At 54.9% G+C, this 25,763-nt stretch overlaps 1 protein-coding gene and 1 long non-coding RNA gene across 2 annotated transcripts in view; one reads left to right on the forward strand and one right to left on the reverse strand.

Annotated features, from left to right (window-relative positions):
- The window catches only part of LOC110256037 (uncharacterized), a 46,852-nt gene that overhangs the window by 11,866 nt on the left and 9,223 nt on the right, over nucleotides 1-25,763 (forward strand). Inside the window, exon 2 of the long non-coding RNA XR_014821359.1 lies at nucleotides 7,809-7,896. This is a non-coding gene — a long non-coding RNA (uncharacterized LOC110256037). The remainder of the gene's footprint in view (nucleotides 1-7,808; nucleotides 7,897-25,763) is intronic.
- Nucleotides 675-10,173, reverse strand: CA4 (carbonic anhydrase 4). Its single transcript, NM_001243920.1, is given in 8 exon segments — nucleotides 675-1,025; nucleotides 1,819-1,985; nucleotides 2,377-2,443; nucleotides 2,689-2,781; nucleotides 2,879-3,024; nucleotides 4,021-4,176; nucleotides 5,107-5,160; nucleotides 10,058-10,173. Coding segments are annotated over 8 exon segments (936 nt in total). The 5' UTR covers nucleotides 10,116-10,173; the 3' UTR covers nucleotides 675-830.

Raw genomic sequence — 25,763 nt, forward strand, 5'->3', positions numbered from 1 at the left:
CTCCAGATGGCCTCCCTTTCCAGCTTCCTTCAAGTCTTCCCTCTGCCCCTTCCCACCCGCAGACCACCTTATCTTGCCGAATTAGCTTTCTTTGAGCTTCCTGCCTTCTGAGACCTTGTACCATGTGTCCGTTTTATTTATAGTGTCTTCCCCTAGACTGTGCACTCCAGGAGGACCCGCATTTCAGTGTATCTCATTCCCTGCCGCAGCCCCAGTGCGGAGAACACAGATGCTCAAGAAATCCTGGGGCAAATAAATGAACCCCGCCGCCCACGCTGCCTAGGCCGCCCCCACACACGACCTGCCCTCTCCACTCCCTGGTACCCGGCAGAAAGCGCTGGCTGGGTCTCAGCTGGCTTGGCTGCAGCCTCACAGCACGGCCTCCACCCAGCCTCCAACCAGCCTCCTCTTCTTCTGGGCTGCCGCCTCCCCCCCTTATATAATGAACAGGCTGCCCTGGAACTTGTCCAGCTCTCGCTGTCTCGGTTCCCTTCCCCACCTCTCCAACCGGGATGTCCACAGCGAACTGACAAAGGCGGGAGGGGTGCCCTGGGATCCCTGCTAGAAGAATCTCCAGGCCCTAAGGCCCCTCCCCTGGCACGGAGTTGAGGCAAACAGGGCAGCGGGAGTTGTGAGAACCAAAAACAGACATGAGAAAGGTTTCTGCAAAAATATATCTAATAATATTTTGGGGGAGAATATTTATTCTTCCATAAAATATCCAAAAATATTTTAATCATCATCAAAGTGCAACCTGGGAAGCCTGAGGGACAGAGGCCCCAGCCCTCTTAAGGGCTGAGACCAGAGGTCAAGTGTCCAGACGTGAGCCATCAGGGGAGGAAGACTGCCACCAGGCAGGTGAGCACGGGCGCCAGCAGGGTGGGCAGCGGCAGCGGAAGCAGCTGTCCTGGAGCCTGGGACTTGAAAACCTGGCGCTGTCCCCGGGGCTGCAGGGGCCTGATGTTGTCTGTCATTGACACTTTCTGCTCTTTGTCGTAGTACAGCTTCTCGGAGAATGTGAGGATCTGTGGAAGGTACAGGCTCAGCAGGGACGGAGGAAGCAAGTGGCACGGCTGTGTGACCTCGGGCCGGTCACCTGGCCTCTCTGAGCCCTCTCAGGTTTTCGTGCAGAGGAAAAGAGGGCAAAGCGCTTGGCATCGGTGGGGGGCTTAGCTCTCATTAGCGTCCCTTAGCCATGTAGCCTCCCAGCTCTGGGTTTTGAGGGCCTATCATCACTAGTTCCATGTGGAAGTTACCGGCCAGGGACCAGATGCAGCCGTAGCCACGACCCAAGCTGCTGCAGTGACAATGCTGGGTCCTTAATCCACTGCGCCACAAGAGATCACCTATAATTACTATTTCTTTCCTTTCTCTCCCTTCCTTCCTTTTTTTTTTTTTTTTTTTTTTTTTTTTGTCTTTTTAGAGCTACATCCAAAGCACATGGAAGTTCCCAGGCCAGGGATCCAATTGGAGCTACAGGTGCCAGCCTACACCACAGCCACAGAAACGCCAGATCTAAGTCGCGTCTGCGACCTACACTGCCGCCCTTAGCAATGCCTGATCCTTAACCCACTGAGCGAGGCCGGGGATCAAACCCACATCCTCATAGGTATTAGTCAGGTTCTTAACCCACTGAGCCATGACAGGAGCTCCTAGAATTACTATTTCTATCCTCACTATCACTAAAGAACAGCTTGGGCTCGTGTTAGCCCCTCCTGGGGGGCTTGTTGAGTCCCAGATGGCCAAGCCCACCCCGAGAGGGATGATCTCTGGGGAGCTGGGAGGCGGAGGCTGCACCCTCGGCTGGGCCCTGTGTACCTGGTTCTCGTGGAGCTGGATGGGCTCCTGGAACACTGTCCAGACCACCTTCTCGTCGCAGTCTGGTGTGGTGAGGGAGCCCAGATAGCGGAAGTAGTGCTTCAGGCTCTCCTTCTTGGGGAGCAGGTCTGAGATGCTGAAGCTCTGGTTCATCATGGTATTCATATCTGGGGGAGAGAGCTTACACCCTCACACACCGCGCTTTTTTTTTTTTTTTTGCTTTTTGCTTTTTAGGGTTGCACCCACCCCTGGCATATGGAAGTTCCCAGGCTAGGGGTCCAATCGGAGCTGCAGCTGCCGGCCTACGCCACAGCCATAGCAACACAGGATCTGGGCCGCGTCTGTGACCTACACCACAGCTCATGGCAACACTGGATCCTTAACCCACAGAGCGAGGCCAGGGATCGAACCTGTGTCTTCATGGATACTTCCATACACCGCACTTTGAGAGCACAAGCTGCCCGATCATCCAGACCTTCCTTTGTAGGAAGGAGTCTCCTCCCTACTTCCCGCTCCCCCTCCAGCCCCTCCACCCGCCTCCTCCCCATCCTCACTCACTAGGTCTCGGGATGTAGGTCAGCGCCTCCACCAGGGGCTGGAAGTTATTATTTTTCTTGCATCCGGCCTGGAATGAGAGGGAAGGGCTCTTGAGAGAGGCCTGGAGGGAGCCGGTGGCAGCCACCAGCTCATTCTCTTGGTCTGGCCCTGAGAGGTCCTGGGCTCCCCACCTGGGGTATACAAGACACCGAGAAACACGGGGGAAGCTGGTTGGGGGGGCCCTTCCCTGCCCCCTCCTGCCTGGCTGGGATCCCAGGTCTCTGGATCCTGAGAGGCAGCCCCCGGGACCCTGGGGAGGGATGGTGTTCGCACCTCCACCATGAAGGCCAGCACTGCGATGTCGTCCTTGTGGTCCTGGTTCTTGTTCTTGGATGTACCACTCTCTTTCTCATGCACGATGTGCATCTGGTAGGGGGTGAGAAGGATGGAGAGAACCCGTGAGGGAGCTGGACCGCACACCCAGAGCCCAGCCAGGGCACCGGCCCAGGGAGAGGTCCCTCACCTCCATGGCGAAGCGTTCCCCATCGAAGCTGTGCTCTGAGCCCATATCCAGCACATTGGACCAGTGCAGGTGCAGCTGCTTGGCCCGGTACCGGGCTGCCAGTCCTCCTCCAGAAATCGTGGCCTTGTCCTCCAGCAACACCATCACTGGGGGACGCAGGAGATGACAGAGTCCTCGAACCCACCTCCGCTAGCCTCTCCCAGCTCCCCCCAGGCAGGACTTTCTCTCCCATCTCCCACCTTCACTGGCTCCCGTCCTGGGCCCGGAGGGATGGGATAAGTGGCAAAGCCGTGGACCTCCCCGTGGTCCCTCACTGGCCTCCCTGCCCGCCTCTCCCCTGCACAGCACACCCTGCCCAAACATGCAACTCAGCCGGGTCCGCCCCTGCTTCCTCCACTCGAGGTGCCCCCGTGTTCTCAGGGCCATGTCCAAATGCCTCAGCCCTGGGCAACCTGCCTGACACCCAGCTTGGCTGACCCTGGGCTGGCTCTGGTCCCTCCTGGCTTCGTTCTGTGCTCCAGGCACACAGGGCCACATGCAGCCGGCTGAACACCCCAAGCTGTTCCACGCCTCTGTGCCTCTTTGTACCTGCTGTTCCTTCTTCCTAGAACACGTCCCCTTCCCCACCCCCAGGCTGCTCCAACTCAGGATTGAAAACACTGCTAGAATGTTCCCTTCTTTCCCAAGCCCTCCCTGCTTCCCCTTCTCCTCCCCTCCAGGGCTTTTCAGCCTCTCCCCAAAGGGTGAACCGGGCCAGAGTTCCTATTGTGGCTCAGGGGTTATGAACCCAACTAGTATCCTTGAGGATGAGGGTCCATTCCCTGGCCTCACGTCGTGGGTTAAGGATCCGGCGTTGCTGTGAGCTGTGGTGTAGGTCGCAGAGGTGGCTGGGATTCAGGGTGGCTGTGGCTGTGGCGTAGGCCAGCGGCTACAGCTCCCTTTCGATCCCTAGCCTGGGAATGTCCATATGCCACAGGTGTGGCCCTAAAAAAAGCAAAAAAAAAAAAGAAAGAAAAAAAAGGTGGACCTGGCATGTCTACCCTCCCCAAAGGAGCCCAGCCCTCTAGTCCTTGGGGAACTTGGGTCCCAAGAGCAGGGGCCCCTGCCGTCGGGGGCCTCCCTCTGGCCTGCCTGAGACCTACCCGAGTGCCCGTTGTTTTGGATAGCCCACTTCTGCTTCGTGTCGTAGCCGGAGAAGTGGAAGTCTCCCAGCTTTGGGTCCACCTGTGCCTTGGCAGTGGCAATGTTGATGGGTGACTGGTTGTCCTTCTGGCAGCTACTACCCCACTTGTCTGGCCCTGGGCAGAGAGAGGGAGGGGGCGCTGGGAGTCAGGGATGCCTGGCACTGGGACGTGGCATCCTCTGCCCCACTCCGGTCAGGCCCTGGTGCCCAGCCCCTGGGAGGGTGGGCAGGCCGTGCTGGGGGAATGCCCGCACAGAACTCTGCCCCCTGCCCTGGTTCTTCCTCCACAGACAGCCACACACACAGACACGCGGAGCCCGTGGGGCATGGTGTGGGGCCAGGTGGGAACAGGCTGTGAGCGCTGGGGTAGGGGACTGCCTCAGATGCTGCTCTGTGAAAGGAGATCCTTGGTAAAAACCTGTTTCCTGGGAGCTCTGAGGTTCAAAGGACATGGGTGGGAGAATGTGTGGAAACCCTGGAGTCCCCTGGAAGGGCTGCTCGTGAAAAGACCCCATGATGCTAAGCTTCCCCAGAGCCCCAGGGGGATGGGGGAGCCAGGCTCCTGCACCTGGTACCTGACCCCCTCAGCCGGTGGAGCCCAGGACTGCAGGAGTTGGGGGCTGGGGGGCGATGCCCAGTCACCAAAACAGCAGAGAAACAGACTGTGCCCCAGGGAGACTGGGCAGCTTTGGAAAAAGTGCAGAGAAGCGCTTCCCAGGTCCACCTGCCGGGACCAACTCTCCGCTTTGTCACCAGAAGGAGCAAAATGAATGTCTCCCTTTGATGCTGCTGCTGATTTATTTCACAGACAACCACAGGGCTGACCTTCTTGGTAACAAAGGTGATGATGAGAGGTCTCAGCAAAGACTCAGGTCACTCTGTGTTCCTGGTTCCCTGAGCACCAGGTGCATGCATGTGTGCGTGTGCGTGTGTGTGTTAGGAGCTGATATCCAACTGGGGCCACCATCACCTCTCATCATTCCCACCCTCTCTGGGGCTCCATTTCAACCTGACTGGTCCCTACCACCAGCCTCGATGTACTTACCCAAGCAGGTGAAGTTGGAGGGCTCAACTTGAGTCTGGTAGCACCAGTGTGACTCTGGAACAGAGTGAGGAAGGACATGAGGCTTGTGCAGATGTGTCAGTGTACTCTGTACACACACATCTTTATGATTGCAGGCAAACCGTGAGTCATGAGTCCTAGGGGTAGAGCCTGGCTTGGGATAGGATGCAGCATTCCTGGGGTCTTGTCCTGGGGGACAGAGAGCCCAGGCAAAGGAGGCTTAAGAAGAAGATGCAGGGGAGCTCCTGCTAGTATCCATGAGGACGAGGGTTCCATCCCTGGCCTCGCTCAGTGCGTTAAGGATCCAGTGTTGCCATGAGCTGTGGTGTTGGTTACAGATCCAGCTCGGATCCTGGGTTTTTGTGGCTGTGGTGCAGGCGGGCAACTACAGCTCCGATTCAACCCCTAGCCTGGGAACTTCCATATGCTGCAGGTACACCTTAAAAAGACAAAAAAAAGAAAAAAAAGAAAAAAGAATGCAGGAATGGAGAAAGAGATGGTCAAGCAGCCAGGCCCTAGGCATCCCTGACCTGCAGCTAATCCACTGGTCCTCTGGCCCAGGGCACTGTCCTCAGTGCAGCCGAAATGCCCCGAGGCCCTTGAGGGCCCTCCAAGGCTGGTCAGCTCTAGCCAGGACTAGCCTGGACCCTCTCCATCGGCTGCTCCTCAACCTCTCCTCCTCCTCCTGGCATCCCCCACCTCAAGCCTGGGAGGGAGGCTCTGGTGAGAGGGGAAGAGGAGGATTAGGGCCTGGCCACCCCCTTCCTCGGACAATACGGGCCGCCTTCAGCCTGGCTGCTTTCCCGGAGTGGAGTGGCCCGGACGATGGGGGAGATTAGGTTGGCCCCTCCCCGAGACACACACTGTGCTGCTATTAAGACCCATTCTTGGCGAATTGCTCATAGTCCTGCAGGAAGGAAGGTAGCCAGGCCGTTTACCCTGTTCCACCACCCCGCAGTCCTGGTGTTTGGGGCCAGAGAGACTCGTCTTCCAATCTCCCCAACTCAGGACAGGAGGACAGGCATCCCCGAGAAAAGTCTGCACGGGCGAGGACCGCTCACTAAGGCGGGGTGAGCTGTATGCGTGGGAACCCTCTCCTCTGCACTTTCTGCTGAATGTTTCTGAAAACCTGAAACTGGTCTAAAATTAGTCGTTTGATTTTTTTAAAAATAAAGGCTCTGCCAGCAGGGTGGACAAAGCATTTGATCCGAGCCGAAATTCTAGCAGGGGCGCCTTAGGAGCTGGGGGTTTTAGGAGCAAGTCCCTGAATCTCCCTGAGCCTCCGTTTTGCCGTGTGTGAAATGGAATGAAGACTACCCACCTCACAGGACTGCGAGGGGGATGAGAGGAGAGATGCAAGAGAGCATCCCAGGCAGCCTGGAAGGGAGTCGAGTCCCCCCTTCTCCTCCTCGCCGCCCCCCTCCTCCCCCCACCTCCTGTCGGGGTGCAGATGGCCAAAGTCAAGGGAGGGCAGAGAGGAGAGAAATGAAGTGAGCTGGAAAGAACTCGGGGATGAGGCAATTCCTAAGAAAAGCGCTGGCTTCCCGCTCAGCCCGAGCACACCCATCCCCGCCCAGCACCCCCTCCTTTGGGGACCCTGGAATGGGGCTGGGGCGGAGGAGGCAGGCTCTCCCTAGGGGGTGGGAAGAAAGCCTAGAGGCTGAGCCCCTAGAGGAATGTGGCCACTTTTGCACACACTCCGGGCCCCTCAGAGCCACGGTGGGCTTCTGAGTTTCCCAGCCCTGGACCAAATGCTTCCTCTACCCTGCTGGCCCAGCCTCTTTCAGAGATGGGCAGTCCCTGCAGTGTCTTCCCTGTGACAGACTGTCCCCTGCCCCAGGCAGGGCTCTGCTGCCCCTGGGAGTTGCTGCATCTGGGAAGCCCCAGGAGGGTCACCTCTGCAAAGGGCAGTGGCCACTTCCCATGCCATCTGTGCGTGGGCAGAGCTCTGATGGGTCTGTCACGCAGCCTCCAGTCCTGGCTCTGACTCTTGCTGGTTCTCTGCAGGAGAATCTGTTAACTCTTCTGAGCCCACTTTCTTCCTTTCTTCCTCAAGCTACCAAACTCCCAGGCCAGTGTCTGTGGACACACTGGAGAGGCAGTCGTCTGCACCCAGGGAAGGCTCCCTGTTGCTATTCTCCCGCATCTCCACCTCTCAGAGGTCCTGAAAGCAGAAGGGGCCTCCTTTTTTTTTTTCCCCTTGTCTTTTCATCTTTTCTAGGGCCACTCCCGCGGCATATGGAAGTTCCCAGGCTAGGGGTCCAATCGGAGCTGTAGCCGCCAGCCTACACCTCAGCCACAGCAACGCGGGACCCAAGCCGTGTCTGCAACCTATACCACAGCTCACAGCCACGCCGGATCCTTAACCCACTGAGCGAGGCCAGGGATCAAACCCACAACCTCATGGTTCCTAGTCGTGTTCATTAACCACTGAGTCACGATGGGAATTCCAGAAGTCAAGCTGGCCCCTCTTCTGGACCAAAGCCCAAGAGGAAGGTGTTCCAGGGGAGGCTTGCTTGAGCCAGAATCCTCAGGCACCTGCTCTGATGGGTGGAACCCCCTCCAGCTTCCTTGGAGTCCATCTGATCCAGGCTGAGCTTTTCTTAGGCATTCGCTCTTTTCTGCTTCTGGCTACAGTTCCTAGATTTGTAATGGTGACCTCTGATGTACTGTCTTCATCACAGAGACTTTTGACCTGCTTGGTTGAATGCCCTTGTAACTACCCTCTTCAGGAAGCAGAAGCCAGGAAAACATGCTGTTGATGAGGTCAAGGTGAGTGTCGGGTCTGTGTTTGGGGGCTGAAGGCATAGGCTGGTTTTCAGGGGTGGCGGGCTCGCAAACCAGCTCAGGCTGCTGTACTGGTTGATGAGAGGGCGGCCCTTGCAGACAAGGGCCACCACATCCAAGAGGACGGGGAAGGAGAGGACCTATGCCCAGGCCTTAGCCCTGGGTTCTACCCGGAACCAGGAATGGAGTGAGAGAACTAACAACTCCTGCCAGTCACCCAGCCTCTGGCCCCCACTTTTGACTTCCCTGCCACCCCAGCCCCCTGCTTGAGAGATGACTGAAGGTCTCCAGTGGACCTTGCTCACCCCACCCTCCCACTGGGCGGGGGTTGGGTGTGAGATGGGGTGTGGGGGAGGAAGAATCCTGAAACCAGCTCAGCAAAACCCAAATATGCCCTGGGCAAAGTCTCAGCAGCTTCTGGCCCGATCTGGGGCTGGCCCCTCCCTTCCTCCTCTCCCTATGGCAGTAGATGCTCCAGGGACTCGGCTGTGCAGACCGGTCCCTCTCCAGCCTCAAGGTCCCTTGGGGATGAAATGGAGGAGGAAGCAGGACCCCTCAGCAGCTCCCAGGCAGAAAGCACCAGCGCCTACGGGGCGCACAGCTTGTGCGAGGGGGCGGCTGAGATAGATTCCTGGCTGGCTGGGCTCAGGCCCAGAGGTAGAGCCATTACAGCCATGTGGCTGTGGAGCGCCTGCCATGTGCCACGCGTACACTGCACTAGGCACCTTATACCCACTGACCCCATTGAATCCTTAGAACAATACCTGAAGTCAGCATTACTCTATTGCGAAGTGAGGAAACAGGTTAAGTGAGTTACCCAAGATCACACAGCTACAAAGCAGCCACGTCCAACTGCAAAGTGTTTCTCTTTCTATAGCCCAGCTGCTGAAGCAGACTTTTTTTCTCTTTTTCTTTATTTTTAGGGCCGCACCCACGGCATATGGAGGTTTCCAGGCTGGGGGTCTAATCAGAGCTGCAGCTGCCAGCCTACACCACGGGCACAGCCACACCAGATCCGAGCCCCATCTTTGACCTACACCCCAGCTCACGGCAACACCGGATCCTTGAACCCACTGAGCGAGGCCAGGGATTGAACCTGCATCCTCATGAACGGCCAGGTTCAGTGAGGTTCTTCATCCTCTGAGCCACAGTGGGAGCTCCCTGAAGTAGGTTTCAAACCTCCTGCACTACATGTAAAAATGTCCCTGAGTTTTCTCCTTCCTTCTCTCCTAGGAAGGGGGAGGGAGTGCTCCAAGATGCCCCTCACATCCCACAAGGGGCCAGCCAAGCCCTCCTGTAACCACCACACACTAGTTCCCAAGGGCATTCTCACCCCATGCCTCCAAGGGAGGAGCATCCAGCTTTAGACAGGAGGTTTGGCCACGTGGAGCCCAAGGACCATCTGAGGGGCATCTGAGTTGAGGCCTGGCAGATTCGGGCCTGCTTCCAGGGAGGTGGTTCCCTCCAGGGTCCCAGAAGTTGCCCTCGATTGGATCCCTGTGTCCAGACGCTGGAGGCGCCTTCAGCTCCTTATCAAATATTAACACCCCTCTCCTGCCACCTCCCACCTAGGCGAATAATTAAGAGCTTGGTCTCACTATTAATCTTTAAACGAAAATCACCCTGGCCGGAAAGACCGGCTTGGCCGGGACCTTGGGTCTCCGGATGCCCCCCGCCAGGCTCCCAACACTGCTGTGGAGGTGAAGGGTGCTGGCAGCCTCCGGGTACAAAGAACCCAAGGTGGGAAGCATGGAGGACAGGGCCCCACCGCACCCTTGCTATGGGCCGGGGACAGCCACCTAGCACTGAGCCGCCACCGGATGGACAGCGACCGATGACGGACCACGGCGCACCAGAAAGGCGGGACGTGCCAGAAAGAGTGATAAACGGAGGCATGCGTGGAGGCGGCTCGGAGAAGCATCCTTGCCCCAGACCCGCACGCCACCTGGCCGAGGGCCATCGGGCCCCGCACCCGGCCGCCGCCCGGCACACACGGGTCCTCGCTCCCCGCGCCCGCCCCACCCGGCCTCCCTGCTTCCGCCCTTCGAGCCGCCCCGATCGCCCATGGGCGCAGCCTAGGCGAGGGGCGCGGGGCCGGGGCGCCGAGGGGCCACCTAGGGGACCTGGGGCCGAAGCCCGCGCTCACCTGCGCGGGCCCAGGGCCGGGCGGCGGCGAGGACCAGGAGCGCCAGCAGCAGCCACATCCTGCGCAGGAGCTGAGATGCCGCCGAGCCGGGGGTGCCGCGGTCATGCTGGCCGGGGTTTTATAGCGGAGCCGCGACGAGAGGGAGCCCCGACAGCAGGATGCGGGAAGCGGCTCCTCCCCCTGGCTGGGCGTCTCCTCCCTTGCCCCAGATCTGAGAGCCTCCGCTCCCTCACTTGCGCTCCCCGCCCCGCGCCGGGCCACCTTTCACCCGGTGCGCGGGGCCCGCTCACCCACCCGCGGCCCCTCGGCTCAGGGGCAGCGCTCTCCTCCCTCGCTCCTCCCCTGTCCCACACCTGGTCTCAGCTCTGGGACCAGGGGAGCGACTCGGCAAGGTACTTGATCCGCACAAGGGTGGGAGCCCCGGATTCCTGCCTTGGATCATTTTGGCGCGGACCCCTGCGCAGTCCTCTCGCCTCGGAAGCAGCCGGCCGGAGCCTTGGGATGGCCTGGGGTTGAGGGCCCGAGGAGTGGAGATGGCCTCGGTGGGATGGCGAAGTCGAGGGACACGCGGTGGTGTTTGTGGAATCTGGTGTCCTCAGAAAGAGGGCTGGCTTCTTTCTCTCTCAGGCAGGGACCGCCGATTCTCTGGGGCTCGTCTTTTTCTGCTGCACCGCAGGCTACTCCAAACTTCATTTCTAAGCAGCCCAAAGACCTTTCTTCCAACACAGAATGTGGACGCTGCTGAGCTGCTGTGTGAGTGTGTATGTGATGGCCAGCGCGGGGGAAGTTCAGGAGGCAGAACTGAGAAAGGAATTGCAAAGGGGATCAAGTGAGAGAGGAACAGATGGTATCAGAGGGAAGGGGCTGCCCCCCACCCCCACCCCCAAACACTTGCGATGAGATGGAAAGAGATGAGACTGGGGTCTCAAGGGACGCCTGGTTTTCTCATCTGCCAGAATCTTCAGAGGCGTCCAGGGAAAGGAAACTTTGCTTGGAGGAGGCTCTAGCATTGGGGGAAATGGGGCTGTGGGCCCCCACAGAATGGGGGTGTTCTAGTCTCAGAAGGGTGCTCCCTCTCCTGGATGTGACACCCCCCACCCTGCCCCCGCAGTGCCTATAGACACCTTCAGGCTCCGGGTCCTGTGCAGTCGACATGGGGCGAGGGCCTCTGTGGGAGTTTGAGAAGCTCATCCAGACTTCCATGGGGATTAGGGACAGGGGACCAGGCAGTGGGTCGGGACCCCCTCCACCAACAGGAAGCCCCAGTTTTTTGGTCTAGTCGCTTCCCCATCTGCTGCCAACCTCTCAGCCCCCACGGGTCTTTGAACCTAAGAGAGAGACCTCTGAAGAGGGATGGCCTCTCCAGAACCATCCAGGCAAAGGGACTTCCTCCCTGGTGAGAGGCCTGGCTGACTCTCTGCCACCCTCTGGCCCAGGATCACACGGCCTCAAGGAGCAGCTTTGATCCTCCGGAGAGGGGAGGAGGGGAATCCACATTAGGATTTTTTTCTTTAAATGGAGATTTGGGCTTTATCCCGTGATAAGAAGCATTTATGGCTTAGGAATCAGGTCCTATGCTTCCACCTGGAACATCTTCCTTTAGCAAACCTGGTGTCAGGTGACAGCGTCCCCCCCACCCCGCCCCCGCCGCGCGCGAGCGCACGTGCACGCGCGCGCGCGGCTGTTCACTGATGCTTAAGCCTGCAGGCAGGCTTAAGGCACTGAGCACCTACGTATACCTTCCCTTTGCTGGAGGGAGTTTCATCACCAGCCTGGGCATAGGACAGTCAAAGGAGGAATTCCATACCCCTGGGGCCTTTTTCTGGGGAGTGGATTTGTGTTCAGAAGACGGTAAAAAAATATATTTTAGGACTGGGGTGGGGAGGAGGCCTATTCCTGGGAAGATCTTTTTTAGGGGTCCCTGTAACCCCAAGCCTTCCCCCTGACAGGCAGGAGAGAGACTTGGAAACCTCTGGGGGCTTAAAGGGCTATTGAATGGTGACTTTTAGACCCACTTCAAAGTCCCTTTGGGGGAGTTCCTTTCATGGTTCAGCGGTTAACACACCCAACTAGGGTCCATGAGGACGCAGGTTCGATCCCTGGTTTCACTCGGTGGGTTAAGGATCTGGCGCTGCTGTGAGCTGTGGTGTAGGTCGAGACGTGGCTCGGATCCTGTGCTGCAGGCCAGCAGCTGTAGCTCCGATTTGCCCCCTAGTCTGGGAACTTCCATGTGCCATGGGTGTGACCCTAAAAAAGCAAAAAAAAAAAAAAAAAAAAAAGAAAAGTCCCTTTGGGAAGAGAAGGAGGAAGCTGACATCTAAATAATCCAGCTCCCTTCCCCCCACTGTGTTTTGGGAGGAGAACCATGGCCTCGGTGGGGTGTCCCCTCTGGGGCCTGGGTGGTGTAGGAGTTAAGGATTGGCATTTCCTCGAGGATGCGTTTTCATCATAGGCACCACCAAGACTGCACATTTGTGACGCAGGAGGTCAGGGGGTGGCCCCTGCTCTATCCGTCAACTCTGGCTCCCTTTTTTCATTTTCTTTTTTTTTCTTTTTATGGCTGCACCTGTGGCACATGGAAGTTCCCAGGTGAGGGGTCTCATCGGAGCTGCTGCTGCTGCTGGCTGATGCCGCAGCCACAGCAACACCGGATCCGAGCCACCTTTGCCACCTACACCATAGCTCACAGCAATGCCAGATCCTTATCCTACTCAATGAGGCCAGGGATCGAACCCGCATCCTCTAAGACACTATGTTGGGCTCTTAACCTGCTGAGCCACAACAGGAACTCTGTCATCTCTGACTCCAATGTCACACAAGGCAGGCAACTTTGTGTTATCAAGTTTACCCAGCCTTATCTCCCAGCCCTGGACCCCTGTCCTGCCTGCCATAAACTTGTCACCTGTCACTGTCTGGGCCACCCTGGGGCCAGGCCTCCCGGAAGGGACCAGACCCCTCATTACAGCAGGGATCAGTAGATCAGGGATGGGCCCTAACACGTCTCGGTGACTTACAGTGTCCATAAAGCTGCCAGCCCAGGCCCAGCAGTCCCAGCCCTGCCACAGCCTCCTTCCTCTTACACCACACAGGGTCCCCGCGTGTCTTGCATTCAGGTTCCTGCTCTTCCTTTAACTCAGGGATGACCTTGGGCAACTTTCCGACTCCTCTCCGGTTGCAACTTCCTCATCTGTAAAGTAGATATGATAATATGATAACCCTGCCCTGCCAACCTCTGCCAATAAACCATATTGGGCCAGAGCCTGCCCAGCCCACACTTTCACAACCGGCTTCACGGTACCTGGGTGTAGCTGCTGGCCCATCGTGGATGCAGAAATGAATCATGGTTCTCATCCGCTGGCAATTTCCTCGCCGTGGCCCCGTCTGGAACAGGAGGGAGGCACTGGGGAAGCTAATGGAGCTTTGAGGCCAGACAAGCCTCATAACTCCTGGCTCTACCCACATGCTCTGTGACCTCAGTATAGCCTTGCTTTTCCTCAATTATGAAACAAAAACCATGTTTCTCTCTTCCTCGTAGGTTTCTGATGCTCAAAATTCATTGTGAGAATTCAGTGACTAACGCCTGAGTGTAGGGGCTAGTCTGGGCACATAAGCACATGTCATGCTGACCTCCAGATTGAGGTCCTATGACCTGGGTTGAACATGACCTGAACAGGTGTGGATGTGGCACTGGGTGGAAGGGGACACTGGGCTAGGCTCTGGGAGGCGCTCTGGCACATCCAGGCTCCACCTGGTCTCCCAAGACCTAAGGAGGGGGGAGGAAGGCTGAGGGGCAAGAAGGGTAGCCCCAACTGTGTGGACCCCCAAAAGATGAACTTCGGATTCAGCCTCTCCTGGGACTCTGATCGGCCTGGAGTGGAGGCACAAGGGAGCAGGACACTGCACTCCTGGTGTTCACAGGTCAGGGGCAGCCCCAGGACGTAGCCCTTACAGAAAAATACTGGGCTGGATTTTCCATTGTGGCTCGGTGGTAATGAACCTGACTAGGATCCACGAGGATGCAGGTTCGATCCCTGGCCTCGATCAGTGGGTTAAGGATCTGGCATTGCCATGAGCAGTGGTGTGGTTCGCAGATGTGGCTCGGATCTGGCGTTGCTGTGGCTGTGGTGTAGGCTGGAGGCTGTAGCTCCATTTCAACCCCTAGTCTGGGAACTTCCATATGCTGCAGGTGCAGCCCTAAAAAACAAACGAAAAATAGAAAGAGAGAGAGAAAGAAAGAAAACTTTGGAGCATCACCGCCACCCTGGATGCCCTTCCCCATCCCACACTCACCTTCACCCCCTCAGGCCCAGGGAGTGTCCTGGTCTAGAAAATGGGGTAGAGACTGTGCCTCCCTCTCGGGGGTGTGGTTAGGATTCAACGAGTTGGTGCCAGGTAAAGGGCCAGGTAGAGGTCCAAGCGCTTAGTAAGTGCTCAGTGAACCTCACCTGTTATGGGCAACAGTAACTGATGCCCATGATATTACAGGAGCCCAGAGGAGTGGCATCTGCCAGCCTAGGGCCGGGGAGTTGGGGAAGGCTTCCTGGAGGAGGTGAGATCCAGGCTGAGGACTGGGAGCTAAGTAGATGTTAACACAAAAAGAGAAGGGAGGAGTTCCCATCGTGGCACAGTGGAAACGAATCTGACTGGGAACCATGAGGTTGTGGGTTCGATCCCTGGCATGGCTCAAGTGGGTTAAGGATCTGGCGTTGCCCTGAGCTGTGGTGTAGGTTGGCAGCTACAGCTTCAATTGGACCCCTAGATTGGGACCCTCCAAGTGCCACGGGCGTGACCCTGAAAAGACAAAAACAAAAAACCCACATGTAAAACAAGTTTCAATCAATAGCCTGGGCTCCACCACTCCCAAACCTGGATCTCTGCCCTGTTCCAGCAGAGACAAGACAGGGCCTCTCCTGCCTTCATGTGTGGGAGCTGCAGGCCCGCCTCCCTGGTCCTGGGCATGGGGAGAGAGGGAGAACTGTCTCGGGGCAGCAGAGGGCCTTCTTCAGTAGAGAGATTGTCCAGACTTCTGAACTTCTGCCCCTGAACATTTTGAAATAATAAGAGTGATACCTGAAAGATGGTACTGGAATCTGGCTTCTTATTCACGGCAGTCGAAGAATGAATTTCGTGAACACACAGACAGCAAGCAAACAAAGTCTTTATTAAAGGAAAGCAGATGGCTCCCAGGGCTGCTGGAAAGGGGGAGAAGAGCCCCCTTTCTCTATTGTCCTGTAGGGGTTTTTATTCCTTAAAGGTGGGGAGGGTACCAACACGGGGGCCAGAAAGGATGTGTTTTTTTTTTTCTCCCATTGGCCTTGCTCAGTTACCCATATCAGTCCTTGTCCAAGAGGGTCTTGGGGGAGGAAATGCCCTGTAAGTCTCACAGTTTCTTTGTCCTTCTCTTCCTGTAAACTGGTAAACTGAGTCACAGGGGTTAGGGATTAATGTGCATCTGGGCATAGGTACACTCCCTACAGTAAACAAGGCCTGTGGGGATGTTACTCCCTGGAGCCCTTAAGCCACAAATGTTATTCCATGGTCACAGTCAAAGAATGTATGGAAGCTCATGCTCCTACACTGACTACCTGGGTTAATATTCTACCTCAAGAGCAGCAAGAAGCATGGAATACTTCAGCAATGGAGATAACATAGCTTCTGTTCTTGCCCTGCAGAGAGTTCAGGAAAACACCCCCTTGGCTGTCTCCTCCCTTCTCTGTGTCTCAGCCAAAGGAGTCCAGGGTCAGACCAGCAGGAGGCTGGGATCAGAGCTGCTTGGGATTTTCCAGTGTAATATTCATATATTCTTCTGGTTTGCAGTGGAAGGACCTCTAAAGAGGGTGATTAGGGTGGAGCCACGTGGGGAAAAAGAGGGAAAAACCTTGGGGGGAAAGGGAACTCTCCCTCCTTGGTTAATACTTTGTCAACGTGAAGAGAACAGGCTCTTTTATTTTTTTATTTATTTTTTTTTATTTTTTATTTATTTATTTATTTATTTTTGTCTTTTGTCTTTTGTCTTTTGTTGTTGTTGTTGTTGCTATTTCTTGGGCCGCTCCCACGGCATATGGAGGTTCCCAGGCTAGGGGTCTAATCGGAGCTGTAGCCACCGGCCTACGCCAGAGCCACAGCAATGCGGGATCCGAGCCGCGTCTGCAACCTACACCACAGCTCACGGCAACGCCGGATCGTTAACCCACTGAGCAAGGGCAGGGACCGAACCCGCAACCTCATGGTTCCTAGTCGGATTCGTTAACCACTGCGCCACAGAGGAAGCTCTCCTTGTAATCTTTATCTATATGTAAAACACTGTTGACATAGGGAACTAGTTAATGTACTGCTTTTTAACCTTCACCTTTCAGTGTAGACATGAGTTCATGTTACCTCACAGCCTCTGCAACTGTCATTTTGTGGTTCCACAGTGTACAGGGGCTGTGTCATCAGCTTACTTTCCATTGTCAATTACACGGCAGGGAACATCGTCCCACTGGCTGGGCCACTGGCTGGGGAGGGAAAACAGGGTTCCCAGACCCTCTGTCCAGCTCCTCACTGAAACCAACTACCATCAGTTTATGAAAATCATTTGGAGGTAGGTTTAAGTGCCCAAGGGAAGCCCCCAGAGGCCAGTTAAAGAATCTAAGTCAGGAAAAAAAAAAAAAAGGAGTCCCTGTTGTGGCTCAGTGGAAATGAACCTGACCAGCATCCACAAGGACACGGGCTCAATCCCTGGCCTCTCAGCAGGTTAAGGATCCGGCATTGCCATAAGCTGTGGCCTAGGGCGGTGGCTACAGCTCAGATTCGACCCCTACCTAGCCTGGGAACTTCCATGTGCCGTGGGTGTGGCCCTAAAAAGACGGGAAAAAAAAAAAAAAGAATCTGAGTCAGGAACTCTAACTCTTTGACTTTTAAAGTACTTGAGGCGTTCCCCTCGTGGCTCAGCAGTAACGAACCACACTAGCATCCATGAGGACCTGGGTTGGATCCCTGTCCTTGCTCAGTGGGCTAGGGATCTGGCGTTGCTGTGAGCTGTGGTGTAGACCTCAGAGGAGGCTTGGATCCTGGGTGGCTGTGGCTGTGGCGTAGGCTGGCAGCTGCAGCTCCGATTGGACCCCTAGCCTGGGAGTTTCCACATGCCCTGAGTGTGGCCCTAAAAAGGCAATAAATAAATAGTACTTGTAAGAGAGGGGTTGTGAAGGGGGTTAGAGTTAAGGAGATAAGGAAGGTGTCTGTAACTTTGCAGGGTAGAGACGGTGTGAGGAAAACATACGTGCCTGTGAGTACTGCCGCCTATGGGTGCGTTTGCACAACAGCGCCCCCTGCTGTCCCTGCTCCTCCAACTGTTCCCGGCCTTTTACAGTTCTTCCCCCCATCTTTCTATGGATTAGACTGTCTTTCCCTCGTGTTTCTTGTTCAGTTGTGGGGAGCATGTCATTTAGTGTTGATAATAAAACAGCATTCAGAGTTGAAAAACAATTCTTTAGGTCCACTCTATACCTCATACCCAGACCTTTCGCTCTGTTAAAAAGCAAATTCAAGGAAGTTCCCGTTGTGGCTCGGTGGGTTAAGAACCCAACTAGTATCCATGAGGATGCGGGTTCCATCCCTGGCCTTGCTCCGTGAGTTAAAAATCCCGTGTCGCAGCAAGCTGCGTTGTAGGTCGAAGATATTGCTCGGATCTGGCGTTGTTGTGGCTGTGGCATAGGCAGGCAGCTGCAGATCTGATTCAACCTCTAGCCTGGGAACTTGCATATGCCACAGTGCAGTCCTAAAAAGGCTAAGAAAAAAAAATTGACTGAGAAAATTTTAAAGATTTTATTAATTTCATTCAATGCTTCATGAATTGGGCAGGATCCAATCTAGCAGATGAAAAGGAGCTCTGAGGACCTGTACAAAACAAAGGACTTGTATAGGTAGAGGGAGTGGGAAGAAGGAAGTTATACTAGACTAAAAAACAGCAGATTGGTTATAGCAAGGTTACTGTCCATTAGGGACTGGCAGATTACCAATTAGGAGATTACCCCCCCCCTTCTTGGATGCAGCCATAGTATGCAGAAGTTCCCAGGCTGGAGTTCCCGTCATGGCTCAATGGTTAACGAATCCGACTAGGAACCATGAGGTTGCAGGTTCGATCCCTGGCCTCGCTCAGTGGGTTAAGGATCCAGCATTGCCGTGAGCTGTGGTGTAGGTCGCAGACACGGCTCGTATCTGGCGTTGCTGTGGCTCTGGCGTAGGCTGGCAGCTACAGCTCTGATTAGACCCCTAGCCTGGGAACCTCCATGTGCCGCAGGTGCCACCCTAGAAAAGACAAGAAAAAAAAAAAGATGTTCCCAGGCCAAAGGTTAAACTTGAGCCACAGCCGTGGCCCCAACTACATCAGTGACACCAGGTCCTTAACCCGCTGAGCCACCGGGGAACTCCTAGTTAAGTGATTCCTGATTGACTGGTTTAATATTCCATTTGGGGGAGAGCTGAAACTGTAATTAAGCCTCTGTTGGGTGATGTGGGGCTTAGCATATGTGAGCCCATTTGTCTTGTTTTTACCAGCCCACTTCAGGAGACTTCCAGGACACCTGATTTGATGTCAAAGAGGAAACAGACAAGAAACTGAAAATGTGGAAGCAAGTCCTCTAAAGATCCCATGTAGCCACTTCCTTCAGGAAGTGACTCACTGGCCCTGATTCCCCCAAGCCCTAGGGAGAGATGGAGGTGTCGGAGCTTTATCTAGAAGCTGAGATTTAGCAAGGCTACATAGGTAGTTCACCTCTCACCTCTGATAAGGGCTACACGTGTGTACCTGGGAGATGGTTAGATCAGTCCACCCTGCCTCTCCTCTTATTATGGCAACAGAGGAAGGGAGCAGACAGCGGTTCTACTCTAGTGAGTAACCCCAAAGTTAACCTTGAAGGGTAAAGTTTAATGAGGCAGTGTGGGCATGTAGGGTGGGGCAGGGGCGGGGCTGGCTTCCAGGACATGGGACTCGTGTCCCACAGGGTTGCATTTGGTTTAATGATCTGCTGTTGCCAGCTTGGAGTTCTTAATTTTTGAAAAAGGGGCTCTGCATTCTCATTTTGTAGAAGATGGTAGTTGGGGGCAGTGATATGCAGTCTCCTGGCCAGATCTCCACCTTCCCAGGGCTGGCCGGGATGCAGCTTTGGAGAACCTCTGGACCAGAAGCCTCTTGTGGAGTCCTTCTCTGGCTTGGGATCTGCTTTCTCGAAAGAAATGTTCCATGCTCCCTTGCTGGAAACCCACAGCGCTGCACTGCTGCCGCCCTGCCCTGGATGACCTCTCCCGCAGCGGGCAGTTCTGGGTACAGGTCTGCTTCTACACCTCCGGAGCGCCGCAGGCTCTGTGCAGCGCTGCCCGACAGCTAGTTCTGTTGTGTGTGCCAAGTCCAGCCTGGGTCAGCCTCTGCTGGGAGCCTTCCTCAGGTCTGGTCGTACTGGGTGATTGTGGCAAGCGGCACAAACCTGGAATGTGCTGGAAGGCACCTGCCAGCCCTGTTCTGCAAACTTCTGGCTCCGTTTCACCTGGGGCTAATGATAAGAAGGTGCAGGAAGGTCCCAATCTGCGAGCTGCAGCCTGGAAAATGGTGCAGAGACACAGTAGAAACCCAGGTGCAGCAGGACCCTCCCAGGGCTTGGTGGAGTGAGTGCACAAGGACAGCAACCTGGCTGTTTATTGAGCCTTCTGAGCCTTCTTTTCTGAACTAGTCTCTGTTCCAAGGAGCTGAATCTTCGTGCTTTCCAGCATTACCACATTTGAGAGCAGCTGAGCCTGAGCTAAACTCTTTGGGCAACCTCTTCATCTATACTCTCAATGGCAAAAATCTGGGCTGGAAGCTATGGTACTCTACATTGGGAACAGATGGCATTTTCCTCCTTGCCCAGATTTTGGGAGGCATGGGACGGGCAAGCCCACGCGACCTGGGGATCACCCAGAGTCGAAGGAGGGCATATTCACTGTGTGAAAGGTACATGGGAGGAATTCTAGGGATTTTTCCCTCCTGCCCCACAAGCAGCAGAGTCTGTGCAGCTTGGATGCCATATCCGTGTTGAGTCCTGGAAACTGAGGGAATCCTTCCCACTCTCTGTAAACAGTTCACAGGACAGGTCTGGAGTGGGCAGGGACTCTGTCCATAATATGTGGAATCTTACCAGCGCCAGAATACAGCCTCAGATTCGAGTTTCCCCACCTCTCCCTCGTGCCTGGGTCTGGGCCTGGTCATGGACATTCACCGAGCCTCCTCAGGCGAGCTCAGAGCTCCTGCATGCCTCCAGTTCAAACCAGCCATGGTCTGAACTATTGAGGCAGACAGCGATCCATGCGGGTCAGGTCCAGAGCGGAGGTTGCAGCAGGCGACGCAGCTCCTCATACCCGGGCGGAAGTCGTCCAGGAGCTTCAGCACCACGGGATGGACAGCACCCTGGAGGTGCAGCCCTACGCCCAGCAGGGGCGCTGAGAGCCCCACTCCCCTACTTCGAGCTTTTACAGCCGGAAGCCAGGCGGAGGGGCATTCCGGGAGGCGCCGAGCTCCCGAATCTGGCCTCAAGCCCCAGAGGCTGTGTGGGGCTTAGGGCCTGTACTCAGAGGATGCGGTCCGAGTTTGAGGCTCTTGAGGATGGAGAAGGAGGGAGGAAGGGCGCTAGAGCCAGCTAGCCCGGGGTGGCTGGTGTCCCAGGACAGCCGAGCTCAAGGCGAAGTCCTGGTCACGCGCTTCGAACCCGCTTCCGGTTCGCTTGCAATTCCAGTGTAGACGCCAACTCGGCTACTCTTCGTGGCACATCCTCGGGCACTCACAGACCCAGGCTTGCAGCCTCCACCTCCCGACGCAGATTAAAAGGAAAGATAAGGGCATCTCGAAGGGAAATGAAAGTGTAGAAAAGCGGTTTCAGGGGAGGGAGACAGTAGGAGGCTGCGCTGACCTGGTGACTGCGAGGAAAGTTAGGGACTTCTAGGAAATATATATATGTAGTGCAGTGTGTGTGTGTGTGTGTGTGTGTGTGTGTATTTATATATATGTAGCATATATATGGAGTGTGTGTGTGTGTGTGTGTGTGTTTTCCCCTTTCTTTTTAGGGCTGCACCCGTGGCATATGGAGGTTCTCAGGCTAGGGGTGGAATGGGAGCTACAGCCACCAGCCTGCACCACAGCCACAGCAATGCAGGATCGGAGCCGTGTCTGCGACCTACACCACAGCTCGCTGCAACGCTGGATTCTTAACCCACTGAGCGAGGCCGGGGATCGAACCTGCTTCTTCATGGATACTAGTCAGATTCGTTTCCACTGAGCCCCAACGGGAATTCCTAGGAACCGTGTAAATAGCCCTTTGGACGGTTCAGATTACACACCTGGTGGGAGCAGGGCCTCCTTGCAGCCACACTGTCCCCAGGGCTTCTGGGGGTCTGTGGGTCGTGGGGGCATCCCTCTGCAAGTGCGGCCCCGGACTAAGCAGACAAAGATGGAGGTGGAGGTGCTTGAGGTGGGCGGCAACTTGTGGTCTGGGAGGACAGGCCCAGGTTGTGTGAGAACCTTCTCCCCATCCTGGGGCCAGGTGAAACCCAGGCTTCCCACTAAATATGACTCAATCTAGACAAAACGCCCCATCACCTAAATTCATATTCAAAGCACCGGTCACACCCACAGTTCAACTCCTTCCTGGCCCCTTCCACTCCACAGGCAGTCCCAGGGTTCCATCTCCTCAATCTTTCAGCCTTCTTGAATTTCTGATTCCATCCACCCAGAACACTCTTCATAGTCAGGCTTGTATACCCCTTTGGCCTGGAATGTCCTAGTTCCAATACCTCCAGCCCAGCATCATGCTGGGGGCCCTTGGCTCCTTGCTCTTGTGGCAGATGTCACTCTGTGGGTCTCTCCTCTCCACCCTGGTCAGTCTCCTTTCAACCCTAAGGCCCTGAACTTCCTCTGGTCAATGGAGTTAGCTTCTCCTGGTGCTGCACAGTAGTACACAGTAGGAGCTCCACAAATATTTGTCAATGAAAGAGCCCTGTCTTGCTTTACTCAGCGTGGGTGGCATGGACTGAGGGAAGGTGAGATCCTATTGGCCAGCAGCTCAGGACGGCTGGGGAGGATCTCAGTGAAATGACTGCCTTCAACCCAGCCTCTGGCCCAGATCGGGCTTTATGCAGTTGTAGGGTATATTGGTAGAGCTATGAAAAAGATGTGGCAGTGGGGAGAACCTTAGGGTCTTGAGCATTCTGAATGTTACAGATGGGAGCTGCAGGCCCAGAGATGGGGTTGTAATTTGTCACATAAGGAGGCAAGGGAGGGCCAGCATCAAGGTGTTTTCTTTCTTTTGAAGATGTGAACGAATTGGGAAAATGAGAAAAACGGAACTGGGGAAAACCTGGCTGTAGTGCGTTACTGCTTGAAAGCATCAGAAGCATCCGATGGCCCTGGCCAGGGCGAGACCCCTGACACCAGCCAGAGACACACCAGTGCTGATCCTGGATTTCCTGGGCCAGGATAAATGAAGGACTGTAGAGACCGTTTTTGGTACCACATTCACTCGCTCTTTTTTTTGTTGTTGTTGTTGTTCCTTTTTACTGCTACATCTGCAGCACATGGAAGTTCCAAGCTAGGGGTCGAATGGGAGCTACAGCTGGGGCCAGAGCCACAGCCTGGGTAGCAGCCGATTCGAGCCCCACCTACAACCTATGAAACAGCTGTGGCAACACAGGATCCTTAACCCACTGAGCAGGGCCAGGGATTCAACCCGCATCCTCACAGAGACAACGTTGGGTACAACTGAGCAACGGAATTCCTCACTCATTTTATAAGACCCAGAGAGAATAGATGACCTGCCCCATGCCACACCACGGTAGGGGGAGGGCCCAAGATAGTGTTCTTCTCGGACCTGAACTGTTTGAGGACAATTTTCTTCTAAGCGAAGGAACCTCGAACTCCCAGCCACCACCGAGCAAGGTCCTCCAACTTAACAAAGTCCCTGGATCGGGGCCCAGGACCCACCATCGACCGAGCGCGCGGCGGTCCACTTCTAGCCTTAAAGAAAAAGATCAATCAATTGATTGGTTTCCTTGCCCGATGTTGCTGAGCGCTGATTGGCTCTAGCTTTGCAAGGCGGGGGCGGAGCGGTGGGAGGGGCCTGGCGCGAAGCCCAACAGTCCCCGCGCAGCCAGGGTGAGGTCGTCTGCACCCCGTACCTGGAGCCAGGTTTCGCTGTCCCGACGCCAGGTGCTCAGTGAGTGCGGGAGGCCGGGCGTTGGTTGGTTGGTGGAGGGCCCCTTACTCCTCACCGCCGTGGGGGTCTAAGTCTCGTCAAATCCGCCTTTTAAATCCCTTTCTATCTGGCGCCTCCTTGCCACGCTCGCTCGGAGGCCCTTTCCAGGCTCTTAACCTCTATTGGCTCCGTCGCTAAAACTCACTCGTCTTTTAACTGCTCCATCAGTCTCCGTTTTGAAGCAGTGATTTCAAAAGAAATCATTTGCAAGCAGCCCTTCTGTGCTGAAAGCAGGGTTGGGGGTCTAAGTTCCCGAACACCTCTCTACATCCCTGAAGTCTGGGGTTCTGCCTCCAAGTACGGTCCTTGGTTCTTTCTTGGTTGCCTGTAACACGCAAAACCGTGGCCTTGGAACATTTACTCACGTGGTCACCATTTTCTCAGCTGGAAAAGAAGACAAATTCTAGTAACAAGATTTAAAAGAGCAACAAAGATCACAGCAGCAAAACAATATTACAGAGTTCAATGCCATCTGAGAGAGCAATCTCTCAAGAAAATAATACTCAGTTCTCTGGAAGGGAAATTCAAAATTTAGAGAAGATGCCAGAACACTTACAGCAGATTTAAAGAAGAGGCCCTGGAAAATTCCTAGCTGTATTGATACAGATAATCCAAACCTAGAGCCATGAGGTGCAGGCTTCCACTTTACCCAGCAGGGTTAGGACAGCCATTGTCCCAGCTTCCCCTGTGGGGTCCTGGGCTTCGCTGCTTGCCCTCTGTGGTGGGGTAAGGGGCGGGGGGTGGGGGTCCACAATCACAGACAACCTCTCTGAGGCAGTGCTCTGCTGGATGCGACCCCAGCCCAAGTGTGTCATACTCTCTGGACAATGTAATCACTAAGGCTGCCCCACAGAAGCTAGAAGCGAGTACCAGGTTCCTCTTAAGGGCCCTCATATTCAGGGGATGTGGGCCAAGGTCAGGGCCAGAGGCAGATTATTGCCCCCAGGAGCCTCATCTGTTAGGCAGTGGCAAAGAGCTCTGGGAATAGTGGGCCTGGAAGAAGGGTTTTTCCTTCACTCCTTCTGTCCTTTGACCTAAAAAAAAAAAAAAAAAAAAAAAAGTCTATAGCTTTAGATTTCTCTAGCCCTCTTACTGGAAGCAAAAATTTGTTTTCACATTTTCCAGCACTTGACTATAAACAGCGGGGGTCCTTTCTTTTTTTTTTTTTTTTTTTTTTCTTTTTCTTTTTCAGCTGCCTGGAGACATATGGAGTTCCTGGGCCAGGGGTCAGATCCCAAGTACAGTTGCAACCCATGCTGCAACAGCAGCAATGCTGGATCCTTTAACCAAATGTGCCAGATCAGGAAGCAAAACTGCATCCTGGTGCTACAGAGACACCACCGATACCATTGTGCTACATTGGGAAATGCCAGCTGGAGTCCTTTTTTTTTTTCTTTTCTTTTTAGGGCCACACGTGTGGCATATGGGAGTACCCAGGCTAGGGGTCCAATTGGAGCTGCAGCTGCCAGCCTTACATCACAGCCACAGCAGTGCAGGATCTGAGCCAGGTCTGTGACCTGTACCACAACTCACGGCAACACTGGATCCTTAACCCATTGAGCATGGCCAGGGATCGAACCCACATCCTCATGGATGCTGGTTGGGTTGTTATCACTGAGCCACAATGGGAACTCCCTGGAGTCCTTTATCTGGACTGGCTCAGTGTGGTTGCCCTGGCCATTTATTACCAGTGTCACTTTTTTGCTCTTGCAATCCTGCGGTATGGTGGTATCACCCCATTTTATACATGAGGAATGCAAGGCTCAGAGAGGTTCAGTGACTCGCCTGAAGCCATCCATCTAGCAGTGGTACAGCCAGTGTCCTGACTCTGGTCAGTCTGATATCAAAGCCTCTCCATTGCCCCCGCTTCCTCCCCAGGCCAGACAGTTAGATATTCTTCGCCTGCAGCCTCTGGGTGTGTGTTCATGTTAACCAGGAACCAGTGGCTCCTGAAACCAAAAAGGGAGGACAACGAAAGTGTCATTACAATGATCACTGTTGCTGCAGCTTCGCTTAAAAGTTCGAAATGCGGAGTTCCCGTTGTGGTGCAGCTGAAAGGAATCTGACTGGGAACCATGAGATTTCAGGTTCAACCCCTGGCCTTGCTCAGTGGGTTAAGGATCCAGCATTGCCATGAACTGTGGTGTAGGCTGCAGATGTGGCTCAGATCCCACGTTGCTGTGGCCATGGCACAGGCTGGCAGCTACAGCTCCGATTAGACCCCTAGCCTGGGAACCTCCATATGCTGCGGGTACGGCCCTAGAAATGGCAAAAAGACAAAAAAAAAAAAAGTCTGAAATGTATTTTACTTTTCTTTGAGAGCTGTAATATGTCTTCATATGCTTCAGAGAAAACAGCAAAAATTATTTTAAAAATTCCTCAAACTTGTAGTTGTGGTTTCTTGTGCTAAGGATCCAGCATTGTCACTACAGTGGCTTGGGTCGCTGCTG

This window comes from Sus scrofa, chromosome 12, assembly GCF_054392235.1.
Source record: "Sus scrofa isolate SSC_HxYL_T2T_F1_AM1 chromosome 12, Sscrofa_HxYL_maternal_Yorkshire_Landrace_v2.0, whole genome shotgun sequence".
NCBI lineage: Eukaryota > Metazoa > Chordata > Mammalia > Artiodactyla > Suidae > Sus > Sus scrofa.